General features: G+C 58.1%; 1 protein-coding gene across 6 annotated transcripts in view; it reads right to left on the reverse strand.

The window, feature by feature from the left end:
- SZT2 (SZT2 subunit of KICSTOR complex) overlaps positions 1-16,389 on the reverse strand; it is a 50,387-nt gene that overhangs the window by 5,633 nt on the left and 28,365 nt on the right. For all 6 annotated transcript variants that reach the window (XR_010410962.1, XM_045897901.3, XM_045897902.3 and 3 more), the window contains exons 31-65: positions 16,254-16,332; positions 15,854-16,147; positions 15,548-15,689; positions 15,261-15,368; positions 15,110-15,173; positions 14,705-14,890; positions 14,174-14,341; positions 14,001-14,079; positions 13,794-13,865; positions 13,404-13,605; positions 12,534-12,633; positions 11,695-11,824; positions 9,816-9,968; positions 9,632-9,734; positions 9,437-9,542; positions 9,237-9,348; positions 8,479-8,597; positions 8,208-8,372; positions 7,906-7,990; positions 7,598-7,762; positions 7,351-7,518; positions 6,872-7,005; positions 6,291-6,457; positions 6,072-6,169; positions 5,848-5,980; positions 5,594-5,724; positions 5,392-5,492; positions 5,142-5,318; positions 4,671-4,938; positions 4,495-4,574; positions 4,282-4,407; positions 3,958-4,157; positions 1,840-1,930; positions 1,611-1,691; positions 1,454-1,528 (exon numbers count right to left, since the gene is read on the reverse strand). Coding sequence is in view for 5 of the 6 variants with exons in the window: in XM_045897901.3 (XP_045753857.1) it covers positions 1,454-1,528; positions 1,611-1,691; positions 1,840-1,930; positions 3,958-4,157; positions 4,282-4,407; positions 4,495-4,574; positions 4,671-4,938; positions 5,142-5,318; positions 5,392-5,492; positions 5,594-5,724; positions 5,848-5,980; positions 6,072-6,169; positions 6,291-6,457; positions 6,872-7,005; positions 7,351-7,518; positions 7,598-7,762; positions 7,906-7,990; positions 8,208-8,372; positions 8,479-8,597; positions 9,237-9,348; positions 9,437-9,542; positions 9,632-9,734; positions 9,816-9,968; positions 11,695-11,824; positions 12,534-12,633; positions 13,404-13,605; positions 13,794-13,865; positions 14,001-14,079; positions 14,174-14,341; positions 14,705-14,890; positions 15,110-15,173; positions 15,261-15,368; positions 15,548-15,689; positions 15,854-16,147; positions 16,254-16,332 (4,662 nt within the window). In the remaining variant the exon portion in view is untranslated. The remainder of the gene's footprint in view (positions 1-1,453; positions 1,529-1,610; positions 1,692-1,839; positions 1,931-3,957; positions 4,158-4,281; positions 4,408-4,494; positions 4,575-4,670; positions 4,939-5,141; positions 5,319-5,391; positions 5,493-5,593; positions 5,725-5,847; positions 5,981-6,071; positions 6,170-6,290; positions 6,458-6,871; positions 7,006-7,350; positions 7,519-7,597; positions 7,763-7,905; positions 7,991-8,207; positions 8,373-8,478; positions 8,598-9,236; positions 9,349-9,436; positions 9,543-9,631; positions 9,735-9,815; positions 9,969-11,694; positions 11,825-12,533; positions 12,634-13,403; positions 13,606-13,793; positions 13,866-14,000; positions 14,080-14,173; positions 14,342-14,704; positions 14,891-15,109; positions 15,174-15,260; positions 15,369-15,547; positions 15,690-15,853; positions 16,148-16,253; positions 16,333-16,389) is intronic.

Raw genomic sequence — 16,389 nt, forward strand, 5'->3', positions numbered from 1 at the left:
CACAATGTCTCGGTTTCAGCTCCCTCATCCACACAGAGATAAAGCAGAGGTCTTTGCAAAGCTAGAGAACGTGTGGTAAACTGAAGGGCCCACGGATGATGATGATCATGAGCACTAGAGTGGGAAGGGCTCAGGATGCTCGTGGAGGAGGGGAAGAGGAAGAGAGGAAAGCTGGGGGGACATAATTCAGGCTCAGGGACATCGGACTTCGTGTCGGGGATGGCTCATGATGGTGCATGTTAGCTGAGGGCTCCCGGCCACAGACCTAGATTTCAGCCCCAGTCCTGCTCCCGACTGGCATGTTGCAAGGAACACATACTTAACCTCCATGCAGGTAGGTCCCCTACGTGTACAGCAGGAGGAAAACTCTCTTCTACGCTGAGTATGCATACTCTGCACTTAGTAACAATGGCAACAGTTTAGCAATTTAGCAATCTATGTAGGGTCAGCGATTACACAAGCAGGGGCAGGGAGAGCCAAGCTTGATGGAGATCAGGGGCAGGAAACCACAAGGACTTCAAGAAGCTCGAGAGTGTCATGGGGCTGGGTCTTTCCCACCAGCACGACAGCAAAGTGTGAAAGCATACCTGTCCGTCCAGAGCTCCCCCCGGAGCACTCTGGCCCAGGTAGGTTTCCGCACACAAAGCACGCTTTTCTGGGTCACCTTATCCCATGATGGCTGGACTAGGTGTCCACACTCAAGTCAAAGGCAACCATCCCCAGGCTGGATGTGAGCTATCCAGATAAGAGGAGTCAGGCAGACTAGGCCCGGTCAGATCCTGATCTCAGGAACGAAATGAGAGGCACAAAGAAGGCACAGCCCTCACGTGACGTGCCTGGTGACCGAAGTGCAGAGGGCTTCAGGTCCCCGACCTCACTCGATCTTGACTCATTCTGTGCACTCCTGGGAGCTGGGCCCTCATGGATACAGAGGCCCTGCCCCGAGGGAGACAGGGACATAAATAACAACCAAGGGCCAGGGGTACGCTGTGTGGCTGGGAACTCTGGTCCTCATTCTAAGTGTTAGTGGTGATCCTGACAAAGCCTGGCTGTCTCCAGCTCTAGATCAGGCCAGGACTGCCCATGGCATCGGCGTACCCATGTGTCAGATTACCCACTATGTTCAAAGGTCCTCACTGGCCATCTCTGGTTATGGATCGACCACGGTGCTGGGCTCCTGTCAGTCCCACGATGAACACAGGACCAGAGCAGGCCACTGTGCTGGACTGACTTCTGCCTCCAGTGCTACGGTGGAATACAGCTCTGGCCCACTGACAGAGTGAGACTGATGGGTAGATGACCCAGTCATGGCACCAGAACAGCCACTGACCTGGCCAGCCCAAGCAATAGATCACCACTGGCCCAGACTACCCGTGCATTCCTCTTATTGGCCACGGTGCACTGGGGATGCACTATGTCCGGGACCCCCTATTTCTCTGTCCCCACCACATACCTGAGAGTTGACAGCTTGCCCCATGGGGATTCGGGAACATTCTAGGGCAAACTGTTTGACACAGAAGTAACAGCCCTGGAGAGAGGGTGAAGATGAGGTCAGGAGGGCAAGAGACAGGTGGATCCGGCTCTCCCCACTCACTGTTCCTCCTGCTCACCTGAAAAGCCAGCTCCATGAGGATGATGCCCCCGGGCAGTGCCCGCTGCAGGTGGTAGGTGGTGACCGGAGAGCCAGTGCTCTAAAGAAAGGAGAAAGATTAGGGTTCAGGGGCAAGCGTTGGGGATTCACGAGTCTTGAACCAGCAGGGGAGTCCTTTGGGTCAGTGATTCCTGGGTCTGGGGCATCACTGACTGCACTGTCAGGGAAGGTACACGATGATGCGCTACCTTGGGGCTCCCATCAGTCTTGGTTTTAGGGCAGGAAAAGGAGCCGCGACCCTCCGTTCCAAGGATGGCCATGGCCCGCAGCCGGCTGGTGCTGCAGAAAAGAAGAGGGAAGAAGATGAGGCAGGCCAGCAGGGGAAGCAGTCCGGCCAGCAGACCCATAATCACTTTCATGGCCAAGTGTTCTGCAGGACTGGAAACAGGGCGGGAGAGGGAAAGGACCTGCTTGGGGTACCATGTTGGGTAAGTGGCTGGGACTGGAGTCCAGGTCTAGACCGCGGGGCAGCAGGACTCCACAGCAGCTACTGGTCTAAGGGGAAGCTGGAGGGGTGCTCTGTGGGAGGTGGAGAGCAGGCCCCTTTCCACCAGTGAGAGGAGAGGGGTTGGGCTAGGGCATGAGAGGCTGCTGAGACTACAGGAAGACACCGTGAGGGGATGGGAGATATCCCTGTACTGGGGGGAGTGGGGATGGGGGAGAAGGAGAGGCTGATGCACGTCTAAGATTTCAGGAGGAAAATTCAAGGACACGCTTGATGCCCTGGTTAGATACTTTCTTCTGAGAGGGAAAAGGAATTCTCTTTTGACTGAGGAATGGCAGTTTCAGGGTCCCACAGACCTACTCTACTCAGCGGTTAAGGGGAGAAGAGAAGCAGGGAAGGTACTGTGAACAAGGAAAAGAGCAAGGGCCAGGAGGATGCACTCATTACCTCAGGAGCTATAAACCGCCAGGACTCTTGCTGGCAGTCTGGGGTTGGGGGTGGGGGGGGCTGTGTCAAAGCCTCTGGCGAAAAGAAATGTCTCATTTAATCCTCAATGAAATTGGAACAAGACTTAAGCAGTGATTTGTGATGGTTAAAGAATGGTGAGAGAGGAAGGCCTGACTATAAATTTGGCTCCAGAAATGTATTTTTCATCCCAGTGTCTTTTTTTAAAAAATTATTTTATTTCTTTAAAGTAGGCTCTACACCCAGCGTGGAGCCCAACGTGGGGCTTGAATTCATGACCCTGAGATCAAGACCTGAGTTGAGATCAAGAGTCGGATACCCAACTGACTGAGCTACCCAGGTGCCCCCAGTGTCTTTTGTTTTAAAAAGGAATCCAGACTTTTGGGAATAGCTTCAAACTGAATGGAAAGTACGGAAACTAAAGTCTCTGAGACACTCCTTTAGGGGGACTGGTCAGGGCAGCAAGCAGAGCTCCTCCTCAGGCCCTGGTGCCCAGAAATGAGAGGGGCGGGGTCCTAGAGGAATAGGCCTGTCCTCTCTTCCTAATGCCTGGAAGAGGGAGGGAGGCCTGAGAGCTGGACAGCTGGTTTCAGAAACGCTGAAGCATTGGAATTGGCTTTCTGGGCCACGTGGTGTCCCGAGTAAGAAAGTACAACTCGTACGCACAAGGAACTGTGTGCAACACGAAGAGGTACGTTCCCACAGCCACTGGCAAGGGGCTGGGAACACAGAATCTGGAGGCTCAGATATTGAGAGGAACATAAAGCAGGGGCCACAGAAACGGGAATTTGAGATTTGACACAGGACAAGAAAGGTGGTCATAGATGTGTCACTGTGCTCAGGGGAGCTAAAAGGTGGCGACAGAGGAGCTGCCTAATTCCCAAGACTCAGACCTGTCACGACTGCCTCAGACCGGGCCGGGGGACAGGGACGCAGGTGGGCCTGGGCAGCGGTCCCTGGTGGGGCCTGGGCAGTGGTCCCTGGTGAGGGAGGCTAACTCGGCGAGGGCAGGGCTTCCTGGGCCACGAACTATGTGAAATACCCAGAGAGGCCCCTGCAGTGATGGGGCCAGGAATCATTAAGCCCCAGATCCAGAAGCCTAGGAGCTTCCTGTGCGTGGATGTACACCAGCCAGTCAGCATGCAAGACGTACGTGGGCGTGAGCCTGTGAGGATGTACATAGCTGTGCGCACACCTGTGTGGCCGTGGGGTTCACAGGACGTGCCCACAGCCCGCGTGGAGGCGGCCCAGACCCTCGTGGATGCGTTCGCCTGGTGGGGTGGACGTGCACAAGGCCCACGTGGTTCAGACGGGGCCCGGGGGAAGAGAGCCAGGGTGTGTGGGGCCTCGCCTGCAGCGGAAGAGGGGAGGAGGAGGGGAGGAGGAGGGGGCTCACCTGCGGGTGGGTGAGGGGGGCCGCAGCGGCACGAGCACGAAGCCCATGCTCTGCAGATACTGCACGTACTGCTGCAGGAAAGCCAAGCTCAGCTCCTTCAGCCAAGGCTCCTCCCGGGCTCCTGGCGGAGGCGCATCTGAGGATTCGCAGCCTGCAGGGGCCTCCCGGCTCCCAGCCCCTGACTCGGGGCGATGGCGCCGCTGTGGGAGTGGAGATTAAGGCAGGCTCTAGCCTCTGTCAACCACACCACAGGGGTGGAGGAATGGAGGGCACGGCAGGTAAAGGGAGGTCCCATGGGAGCAATCCAGGAGTCTGGAGCCTCACCTGGCCCTCGGGGGCCCCAGGGGTCTCGGGGGGCCCATGCAGCCAGGCAGCTGGGTCGAAGAGCAGGGCCGTTGCACAGTAATGCACCAGGCGGGATGACTGCTTCAGGGTCTCCAGCTCTGCAGCCTGGGGAGATGAGGTGGTGAGTGCTAGAACGGTGGCCAGGAAAGGGTCACAGGATGCTCATGGAGGACACGGGCTCGGGCCACTCACACTGATGGGCATGCTGGCTGGGGCAGAACGCTGCTGCCAGGTCACAAACAGGTTCTCCATCTTCATCTGGCGCTCCAGCTCTGGGGGGTGCAGGCATTAATAACGACCCCCAAGACCTGTCAACCCTCTCCCTCCCACACTGCACGGACTGCCCCTGCCTGGCCCAGGGCCCTCACCTCTGCGCTCTGCCATCTTGATCTCCAAGAACTGTTGTCCATGGTAGGTGACAGGATCAGGGGGTCTGGGCACAGGGCCGAGTGAAGAGCTGGGGCGGGCAGCTGTGATATCCCTCAGGGCCTCATCGAAGGGGAATGTGTCCAGGGGAAGAGGGCCCCCGCCCCGAGAGGATGCACTCAGCCGGCCCTGTTCGCGGCTCAGGGGGGGGCTTGCACTCCGGATGAGGGTCTCTGCTTCCATGGTTGGCAGGAGGAATGGGTTTGGCTCCTGAGAGAGATGGAGTGTCACAATGGGTTCATGGCCTTTGCCTTCACACCCTCTCTCCCACCCCATGGCCTCCTCTCTCAGATGCTCCCTCCCCACTACCTCTGCCCTCAGTCTGTCCCCTCTCCCCTGCTTCCGGACTGGCACCTCCTTGAACTAATCCCTCAGGAACCAGAACTAGAGGAGGGAGCCCAAGCAACGGGCACCTTTTCATCCCGCACCGGGAAGTCCAATTGGCCGTAATGATGGAAGAGCCCAAGCTTCTGGCTGAGGAGGCAGAAGATGAGGTGGGCACGCGAGTTCTGCCACTGCACGAGGCGAACCAGCGCTCGGCCCAACGCCGCTCCCAGGTCTGGAGCCCAGTTGTAGGTCAGCAGCTGCAGCTGGAAGTCAGGGGTCAGGGTCAGTGACATCACTGAACCCCTTCTCCCACCCAGCCCCTGGCCCCCCATCTACCTTCTTGTCCACGACCTCCAGCAGCAAGAACCTCTGCCGGGGAGCACTTCGCCCGGAGCTCCCGTCGCCTCCCGGCTCAAAGCGCTGCACAGCCTTGGCAGCTATAGGGGGAGCGCTCAATTGGGGTCTGGAGGCAGATCCCCTTGAACCCACCCTGGCCCCGCAGAACTCTGAACTCACCCCCTCTAGTCCATGCCCTCACCCTGCTGGGTTGGTCTCCTCCACTGCAAGAAGTTCCTTCCCAGAAGCAGCAGATGCCGCTCCGTTGCCGGGCGTGGCGTTGGGCCCAGTTGTCCAAGGGAGCAAGGACTGAAGATCTCTGGCTCTGAACCCCTGGAGGGAGGATGGGAGGCACAGAAAGCAGACCATCCATGCACAGCCCCATTCCGTGGCCATCACCTCCCAGGCCTAGCCCCCACCTGTCCGAGCTCAGCCCCCAGGACACCCCAAACTCACAACTGCTGCTCAAAGACACGGACACTGGTGTCTCCAGCCATGGAGGTGACCAGAGTGGTGAACTCAGAGAGGACAGATGGAAGGAGGAATCGGGACACCATGTAGGTGGAGCTCCTGGACACTGAGGCACAACCTGGAACCAGGGCAGAGAAGTCACGGTGAGGCCGCAGGCTGGGGACCAGGCCATGGGGTTGAGTACAGGGACGAGGGGGCTGGGGTCTCACCAATCTGAACCATAAACTCCATCCAGCGCTGAGTCACACGAGCAAACACAGGCTGCAGGGTCCCCACCTCACCCTCTTCTAGCTGTGTGGTCCTGCGTCTAAAGACGCAGAGGGACTAAGAGCCTCACCTCCACATGTGACACAAACCCAACACCCACCTGTGACTTCACCCCCCCGCCCCCGGCATGACACAACACCACAAGACACACACACACACACCTTTGTCTCTGGGCTCCAGAATCTGGGCCTAGTGCCCGCTCAGTTCCACCTGGAGTCCGAACACTTTCAGTTTTGTGACGCCTCCGGCCCCGGGTGTCTTCTGGCCGATCCAGGACAATGTCATCAGTTGTTTTGGGGGAACCCAAGTCCCCACATTCTGTTTTACTCTGGGGGCAAGGAAGTGAATGAGGAAGTGCTGCTGGGAAGGGGGATGGCGTGGAGGATGGGGGCGTCGTGGACCAGTAATGAGAGCCGGGGGTGGGGGAGCTTGGCGGCCTAGGCGCAGACCCTAGCCTTGGGCAGCACTCAGTTTTCCCGAGCCCCGGCACCCTCACTGGTAAAAGCCCTACTTCTCCTGTGGGCAGCTATGAGAGCCCCATGAGAAAGAGGGCAGTGAAGGTGCCTGCCAAGCTGAGGCTCTCTCTGTCAGAGAGAACCTGCCCCGCTGCACACCCCGAAGGGAGAGAACCGTTTTATGTAACAGGCCATCTGGGGAAAGGTCTACGGGGGGTGAAGGGGAGCCAGGAGACAGGCAAGAAGGCAGACGCTCACTCCACCAGCTCTTCCCATCCTCTGATTACCAGCATATCCCAGAAGCTACGGCGGCCAGCTTTGCTGGGGGGAGTCACAGGCTCCCCAGGGCCAGGGCCAGGGGGAAAGGTGCTAGCTCGGCCCGCAGGGCTCTTGGTTTCCAATGACCCGCTCCGGAGACTTCCTGTGGACATCAGACGTTACAGACTCCTGTCACTGACCATCAGTGCCTATTTCAGACGGCCTAGCCCCTATGCCATCTGCTAGCCAGTGGAGGTGTATGCAACTGAGAGCTATGTGTTTGTGTGAAGGGAGCTCCTGAGGAGGTGTCCCTCTCGGAGCGGGGGGACGACCGCACGTGTGCACTTCTGCCGGCCTGTCACCTTGCGGACGCAGAGAAGATAAAGGACAACTGTGAACGTGTACTTCGGAGGGTGCCTCTGCGATGCTTTCCTGGACCCCCTCCTTTGCCACCTCACCAGAGACACGGTCTCGCCTGGGCCCGGCACGTTCCCTGGACGCCACGTACCTGGAGATGCGTCCTCTGTACACAGCGAGGCTGGCAGCAGCCGCAGCTCCATCATGGCATCGGCCAGCGCCTGGCGGGCTGCTCCCCGGAGCTTCTCCTCCAGCTGCACGATGCTGATGTTCCCCTTCTCCCACACGTCCAGTCGAAGCCATGGGGCCCCACTGTGAGCTGGAGGAAAGAATGGGGGTGACATGAAGGTGCCTCTGGTTCCCAGAGCATTAACTCAACACCCCCTCTGCTGACCCACCTGAAGAACTGTCTGGCACGACTGGACAGCGAGTGACCTGGGTCAGCTGCTCAAATTCCTCCTCTTGTAGTGGGTCGAGGGGCCCCGGAGAGGAGAGGGGCCATGATGCCAGTGAGATGGGGCTCCCCCCTTCATCCACGAAGGCTAGAGTGATGCAGGCGACTCCTGTAGAAACCCACAGCAAGGCTCAGGTCCGAGACCTCCAGATTGCCCTGAGCTGCAAGGTTGGGCAAGGCCCCGCCAGCCACAAGGCAGGAAAAGGCTCTCGAGCACTCAGCGGGGGCGTGGGCCTGCGCCCCGCAGCGTACCTTTGCCGCCGGTGCCCTGTCCACCAGGTTTGTTATACAAGTAGATGTCCAAGTCGGGGAGGCCGCCCTGTGGCGGCAGCGGGTGCTGGGGAGACAAGCACCACAGAGAACTAAGCCCAAGCGGACGGATGGAGAGCATTAGGGGATGATGTCCACAGCGGGGAATGGCACAGGTAGACGATAAAGGTTTAGGGGGTGGGGGAGGCAGGGGTGTATATGGGTCCACGGGCAAAGGTCACCTGCGGCACCCGTAGGGAACGGTTCCACCGTCAGGGGGAGTGTGGAGAGGGGCCGAACCTCACCTGGAAGTGGTTGCGGCTGTTGCTGTCCGTGTACTTGGGAGAGTGCAGGAAGATGAGCAGGTTCTGCCGCAGGTACCAGGCCAGGGCAGGAAGCCAGGGCCTGCAGGAGGCAGGGAGGGCCAGATGCAGCACTTCTGAGGGGAGACTGCCGGGGGGCTGGATGAACTGCAGAGAGTGGGAAGGGGCGTCAGAGCTGCATGGAGAAGGTAGAGCGCAGACGGTCCCTGCGCCCGAGCCTTGGAGGGCCACTGGAGGCTGGGAGGGAGCTGACCTCCACATCAGCGGGTGTCAGCTTGCAGTTCCGAACAAGCATGACCGTGATGACATCCAGGGTGGCCTCGTCCAGGCGCCGACGCAGGACCCGTACCAGCTCGTCGGTAATCTCGGGACCTTGACACAGCCATGGCAGGAAGGTGGAGACCCTGGCAGAGGACCCAGCAACCCCCAGACTGGCCCTTGACCCTCAGACTTGAACATTCCCCCACATACTGGAGGCAGCCAGCACTAGGTTCTAGTTCTGCTAAGTTCTAGCTCACTGTGTGACTACGGACAGGTGAGTGTCACCTCTCAAAGCCTCAGTGTCCTCATCCCTAAGACAGGAGTAATGCCGTCTTAATAATGCCATCTACCCCGGATGTAAGAGTCTTAGCCCGAGACCTGGTACACGTTAAGCCAGCCATGAACACGAGCTGCGACATCCAGCTGCCTACCGGGGACCTCATGCTCACCGTCTCCCAGACATGACTTTCATCCCAAACCTGCCCTTGGTCTCCAGCCCGTGGAGCCACCATCCACCCAAAGTCACCCAGCCTAGACACCGGTGTCAGCTTTAATGGCTCCTCTTCCCCAAGCTGCATTTCAATCAGCTGCAGGGCCTACCCTCTAAACATCTGTCTGTCCCGCCCAGCTCCTACTTGAGGGAAACCCAGAGCACAGCATGAGCTAGAGTAGGAAGGTGCTACGAGAAGTCTCGGGAGGATTCCGGAACCTCCTCTGGTCACTCCCCTGCCCCCTCTGCGCAGTGCTTACCTGCCTGTCCTACGCCATGCACCAGCAGCTGGATATGCCTGTCCACTTGGCCCACAGGACGAGCAGCATCGGAACTGCGGCTAGAAGCCATGTCCAGAGGAGAACGAGGACCCTACAGGGAAACTCGGGTCAGGGCCCGGCTCCAGGGGGCAAAGTATGAGGGGAGTTACAGGGGCCTGGGGGGTGGGGGTGATACGTGCCGAAGCTTCCTCAGAGTAGATGGGCTCCTGGCTTCGGGACAGAGCTAGGGAGGGGGGCAGCGCATCACCTTCCCATGGCCGCTCGCTGCAGGAAGTCTCCAGGAGCCTGGGAGAGAGGGGCACAGTCTTTGGACATACCTCCTTGGCCACCGTCCTTGATCCCTGCCCCACCCTCTCTTCTCAGGGCCCACGTACCGCAGGTAGTACACAGCCTTCGTTGCTCGTTCCTGATAGACAAACATATTCTTCCGGTTCACCACAGAGAAGGCATTGAGCACGGAGCGCAGGGCCTGGATGGCTGTGGGAGTGACAGGGGCTCAGGACACCCCCTTCTCCAGATTCCCTCCCCCTCCTCCTGCCTCTCATGCCCGTCACACACCACGAGAGACCCCCATGCTGGGCCCCATCTTCAGGCGCGAATGGACTCGAATCACGGTTCCCCACACAACGTCACAGGAGAAATGGCCAGGGACAAACTGCATTGTGGCGGCTAGGTACCCTCGGGGTGCACAGCTCTCATCAGCAGCGTAATCTGGGGGGAAGGGAGACAGCGGATCAGAAGCGAGACACGGCCCTCTGCCCTCGCTACTTCTCACTTAGGAACTGGCCTACTTGTCCTCACTCGCCAGGACTCCTTGGCCCTGTCTATTACCCTGCAGGGGAAAGCCGGTCATTTCGGGTAACAAGGCAGGACCATGCTCTTAGGAAGCCAGGTCACAGCACAAAGGCTCTCAGGGAGATGTGCAGAAGGAGCTAAGAAGAGGTGTCAGGTAAGGCAGAGCATGAGAAAATCCGGAAGATAATGTCCAGACACCCTGGCTGTGTCATAATAGAATACATAACATATACCCCATCTGTCGTACTCACGAAGAGTGGCAACGAGAACCCTGTTAGAACCAAGAGGATAGGAGTGCTGATACACACCCGCAGAGTGAGGGAAAACCCTGTGCTCTGGAGGACAGCCGCCCCAAAGAACCCATAGGGCAGCAGGGCAGAATGCACGAGCCCAAGGACACAGGCCAGTGCCTTGTCTGACCCCTTCCAGCTTCCCCATGATGAGGAGCCTCCCGATGTGGCAGAGGTGGCCATCTGGTCTCCCAGAGAAACTGCTGCCAGGTGTGAGCAGTGTAGAGAGCACACAGGCGGCTGCTTGCTCAGGGCTCCAGCAAAACCGCATGGAGAGACGGTAATGAGGAAGGGCTGTCTCCGGGCTCCGACCGTCTTCTGTCGCACGCTGCTAGAAGGCATTCGCAGCAAAGGTGCGTGGCTGTCCTAGCTCATGCTCAATGTGCAGAAGACGCCATCAAACCCTGGGAAGTCCACTAATTAGGGGAATGGTGCTTTGATATGGAGCACATCTCAGGATGTGCCGAGAGACATGATGTCCGGGACTGTTAGGAACGTTCACCTACTGACTTGCTGAGAATATTAAAAACAAGAAGTGGTCTGATTTTATTTTTAAACCAGACGGGAGAACTGCAAAAGAATGACATCATTTGGCTTTCCCCTCTGAGCTGCACTGAAGGGTCATCAGGAGTAAGAGAAGAGAGTGGAAGTGTTAAGACTTCAATTAGCATCTCGAGTAGAGTATAGGTTAGAGTCTCGGACTTCCTATCTGCGACCAGAAATCTCCGGAAGCCCAAAGGGGCCCTGTGCCTGCCTGTCGGGAGGGACAGCCGATCGGAAGGCAAATTCTCCTACTGGGCCTGAAGCTCCTCCCCTCTGGTCTTCTACCTGTGACTTGGCCGACTCGCCCACCCCTCCACACCATTCCTCGGCCCTGTGACCCAAAGGGGAAAGAAGGTCATTTTGGAAAGGAAGGTGGGGCCAGGCAGAGGCACGGCCTTAGGAAGACAGGTAACAGACCCTTCACGGTCCCTTTTCTCCTGTGTTCCTCAACCCTTCCTTGTCTCCTGGCTCCTTCCCTGTGGAACATACATGTGCTCGAGTCCGCCTTTTTGTCAAATCCCTTCCTTGTGTGCCTGCCACGCTACTTGAATGAGTCGTTCTTCTCTGCCCCACCTGTGTAAGATCCTCTCACTTCTGGCTCCTCTGGTTCCTAGTCCCACCTCTCTGCCAAAACTATGTTCACTAACGACACACGGGAACTCTCAATGGCCAAACTCAGTGACCTTTTCTGTCCTACCCTCCCTGCTCTCCTGGCACTGGTGACCAAGTCACGGCGACTCTGCGCTTGTCTTCCCACCCAAGCACGGACACAGGAAGGGCGGCAGGGAGGCTCCTGGGTGGGGTCTCACCATCGCTGGGCAGCGGTGCCCGCTGACGGGAGTGGAAGGGGGTCTCGCTGCGCCACAGATCCTCTTCGCTCTCGGCCACCAGAAGAGAGTTACACACGTGACTGTCATGGAGGTCCTGCAGAAGCAGCCGCTGGGAGGAGGAGCCGGGTATCAGGGAACTGAAATATTCCTCATACAATTGGTGGTGGTGGTCAGGGGTGATCAAAGGCCAGAGAGAATGCCCGTTATCACGGGCGGTCAGCGGTCAAGAGAGCATCAGTAATCACTGGGGGGTCAGAGATGTGTCCCACAGTCACCGGGCTCAGGGCTCTGAACCCCAGGTTAGGAACATTTATCCCTCCTCTTTGCCAGAATCTGGTCCCCACCCTTCAGGTCTCAGCTTAAAAAATCAATTCTTTGCCTGACACTTCAGAAGGTTAGACCCTGTCATATGCTCTCATCGCAGTCTCTACTTTTCCTCTGTACCATTCTTTACAATCGTAATGGGAATGATTGCTGTAATTTAGTTGTTCAAGGTCTATCTCCCTCACTCGACCAAAGCTCCAGAGAGTCAGGGTTTCCCTGACTTGTTCACTATTATATCCCTAATGCTAGCACAAGGCCACAAGATGAAACAGCTCATAGTCAGGGTTTGGGAGAGTAACCCACATTACTAGGAGTGGGTGAGGGAGCATTCCCCAGTTTGTAGAGCCCAGGGAGTAAGAGTACCCCAGTAACCAGGTGTCAAAGAAAATATCCAAGATGGATCAAGAGCCTCTGAAGGTCAAGTTCCTAGAAACTCCTTCCTCATCTGAGCAGTGTCCCAGGCCTAGAAAGCCCTGCTCCCAGCTGCCCCTTACCTGGTTGACCTCCCTGCAGATTTCCCCAACTCGCCTCACCAGGAGCTGCTGCAGGTGGCGACACTCGGTGCCTGGCCCCCCATCTTCCCGAATCAGGCTCCTGGAGGGGAGGGATGGATCAGACACAGTTGAGGGGGGGAGGCGCTTGGGAGCTGGGGCCAAGAGAAGCCACGAAAGGGGAGTAGGACTGGACCGAGGGAAGCAAACATGGTGGAAAATGGGAAAAGCGGAATTCTCCATAGCAATTACAGAAGCACAGGCTCCAGGCTTGCTTTATCAGCTTCCACGTGGGCAGCTTCCAAAGCTACCTTCCTCTCCATTCACAGATCTTGAGCAGAAGGATGGTCTTCCTTCTTAAACCCACCCCACCCCATGATGGGAGCCATATTTAACCAGGGGCCTTGCTGTGAGTCCCGGCTCTGCCCTTTCCTGTGACCTTGGGCAAGTATTTAACTTCCCTGTGCTTGAGGTACCCCCCTTAAGGAGAATAATACTGTCTAGGACCGTGGCCCAGATGAAGGAGCTGACCCAGGTGGAACACTAAGAACAGCGTCTGCCACATAGTAAGTGCTCGTTACATATCACTTGTTATTCCCACGTCAACTTCTGAAGCTGCTCTGAACTGGAGAAGCTCTTAATGCTTGGCTAGGAGCCCAAATCCTACCAGTTTTGAACTCCATTAGGAAAGCAGAGTGACCTGCTTTGCTCAGGCTGTGGGAAGTGGTCAGGACCCTCCAGCCCCAGAATACAGTCAGACCTCTCCCCAAACCCTCAGTCCCAAGTCTTACTTTGGAACGACCCTGGAGAGGAGTGTTGTGGGACCAGGGAAAAGCAGCAGACATCAGAGTCAGGGTGCAGGGCCCTACTTACCGTGCGTGGGCGTACACCTCTACCCGATCCTGCAGCACCCGAACAATGAGCCAGAAGTCAGGCAGACAGGGCCCGGGGAGGCCTGAGAGCGAAGGCTGTGGAGGGGCTGGCCCAGGCGGGGTCCGCAACGTGAAGGGACCCTTCTCCCCTAGGGTCTCATTGGGACCCTCACTGTCTGAGCCACTGCTGCCGCCATCGTAACCTGTGTCAAATGCGCTGAGGTTCAGCTCCTTCCTATGGCTCATCTGATCTTCCCAAGTGTATCAGGCTTGATGGGCCCGGCCCCTTCACATCAGTCCCTTCTGATGCCCCCTGCCCAGTCCTTCCGCCATGCAGCCCTGCGTCTGCCTCCTGACAGCTTAGAGTCCTCTCTGCGTTGTCCCAGCTTACCCAGGTGGTCAGAGTCCACACTGCCCTGACTGGACATAAGGCTCAGCCCCCGGCTGGGCCCAGGCTGGCTCCCTGGGAAGAGACGGGAAAGGCCTGGAACCTCTGTTGATTTTGCTTAGGACCGTCCTCCGAAAATGGAAGCAGGTCCGGGGATCTACAAGTCCCTGGTCCTAGCCCCCAGACTTTGTTGCCCGAGTCCTCTCTTACCTCCCTGTGGCAGGCTGAGGAGGGGGGTGCCCTCAGAACCTTCTGGGGAGCCAGGGGCTTGGGGGCTGGCTGTCAGGGCCTGAGAGGCAGGAAGTCAGAACTGAATACAGGCCCCCCCCACACCTACCTCCACCCCCCGCCCCCATTCCCAGGTCATCCCAGGAAAGGCTCACCTCCCCTTCGATGCCTTCGGCCCTGTCCTCATGGCTGTGCCAAGCCCAGGCTGCTGAAGGGGGCTCCCCCTGGGACGCACCTGGCTGTTGGCCAACTGCCACAAAGAAGAAGCCACTGTCAGGATCCTCAAGAAGAACATGGCCAGGGAGGCGCAGGCGGCGAAACTCCTGGGAATCAGGAGCCAAGGTTACAGTTCGGGCGGGAGCAGCCCACCCTATTCACGGCACCCCACACCTCATCAGACCCTCACAACTCCCTGGTGAAGCAGACACCGGCACCCCCATTGTTGAGGTGCGCAAAGGGTCAGGGACTTGCCTAAACTTCAACAGGCCTAGTGGCAAGGAGGGGAGCTGGGTCTCTTCCCACTGAGCTGGGCCTCCAGGCATGGGGTGAGGGACAATGTGGTGAGGAGGCTGTCCGGAAGGGAATGCTATGGACTCAAACCAGGAGAGGCCCTTCTACTTCTGTATCTGGAGTCCAGGGAAGAACGGGCCCCAGGATGACCGGGGGGTGTTCTGGGGACAGCGTACCTCCTTGAATTGTGTGAGGGAACGTTCTGGCCCAAACACAAAACTCAGTGGCAGGGTCTGGCGAAGGCAGGTGGAGCGTCCAGGAGAGCTATGGATGTGGGCAGCTGCCCGCTGCAACGCAGCGCTCTGGGGGATGCCCCCTCTTCGGAGGGCCCCCACCATCTCATCCTCCAGCAACCAGTGGATCTACAGTTGGAGAGCAATCCGGGAAGTGGCAAGGGGCACCTCCCTGACGCTTGGGGCATCATCTCCCTCGCAGACTAGAAGACACTACCTCACAGCTTGAGGGTGACCTTACTTTGATCGCAGAATAAAGAGGCCCCTTACTTTACTCACATGCTGGCAAGGGTATCAGTTACAGTATTAAGGGGTTGTCACCTAGCTTGGGGGAGGGAAGGCCCTCACCTCACTCATGGTGGTCTCAATAGCCAGCCTGTGGGGTGTGGCCAAGTTGGATAGTCCGGGATGCCTAAGTGGAAGAAAGGTTTAGATGTTGGTTTCCAGGAAACAAAACTGACAGGGAGCAAGGAACTCTGTGAGGCGGAAGGGGAAGTACCTGTCTTCTTCTGGGGGTGGCAGTGGGGGCCCCAGGCCATCATCTGACCTTAAAGATGATGGCTGCCCTGGGGATCGTGGGAATGAAGCACTGCTTTCAGACGTGGACCTGAATAGGGTAGGAGCAAAGGTCAAAGATCAGCAGCTACCCTCTCCCTAGGCCTCCTCAGCACTCCTTCCTTGGAATCCTTAAGGGGTCCTGAGTCCCCAAGTGCCTCTAGATTCCTTTAATGGGACCCTGCCCCAGCAAGGCCCAGACCCCCCCCCCCACCAAACTTGCTGCCACACCGGTGGTGCTGAGGGTCTGAGGTCGGGGGAAGCTCCACTTCCAGAGGCAAGGTCAGCACAAAGACGTCCAGGGTAATACTGAGGTCCCTCAGGGGCACTCGGCCTCCAATGGGGGGACCCTCCAGACTGGAAAGCACCTGACCTGCGAGAGGGGGAAAGTCAGGGGTTGCTGGAGCCCGGGGATAAGCACAGACTTCAAGTCCTCAGTGCTAATGAGTTCTTTCTGTAGGCTCTGCCCCCCACCCTCCAACAGGCAGGCGGGCTGTACCGGGACCTGTGGCCCGCCCCCGGGCACCCTGGACTCACCGAGGCAGGTGGGCAGGCTGCACACGGGTACTGAGCTGTGTTGCCCGCGCAGCCGCACAGAGCACGTGAGGTGCAGGAAGAGAGGCGGCAGGTCACGCACCAGGCTCTCGGGCCCCGTCGGTGAGTCGCCCCCCAGGATACTGAAGGAGTCTTCATCGGGGTTCACGGTGTCTGCATCTGACAGCGAGGCGGAGTCGAGCCCCACTGGCCCCAGGTCTGGCTCACGGCTCTCGCGGTATTCTACCTCGAGCTCTGGGTCACTCTCGGTGACTACACAGCAGGCTGATGTGTCTCCTAGACAGGGATGCATGTCGTGGGCTTAGTGGGACAGGCTGGCCGTGGAGGGCCCCGAATCCCGGATTGAAGCAGCCTTCCCACCTCTCCCCACTTGCCCACACACCTTCTTCTCCTATGAGCTCGGCCTCTGAGAACTCCAGGTCACTGACTTTTCTGTCTGCTGTGTCCCGGGGGCCCTCATCCTGAGCAAAAGAAAGAGACCGCTTTATCCACGGCTGGACAAGAGCCACATCAGGGCC

This window comes from Mirounga angustirostris, unplaced genomic scaffold (assembly GCF_029215605.1).
Source record: "Mirounga angustirostris isolate CCGP_5_RB_7025 unplaced genomic scaffold, mMirAng1.0.hap1 SCAF_4, whole genome shotgun sequence".
In the NCBI taxonomy this organism is placed as follows: Eukaryota; Metazoa; Chordata; class Mammalia; order Carnivora; family Phocidae; genus Mirounga; species Mirounga angustirostris.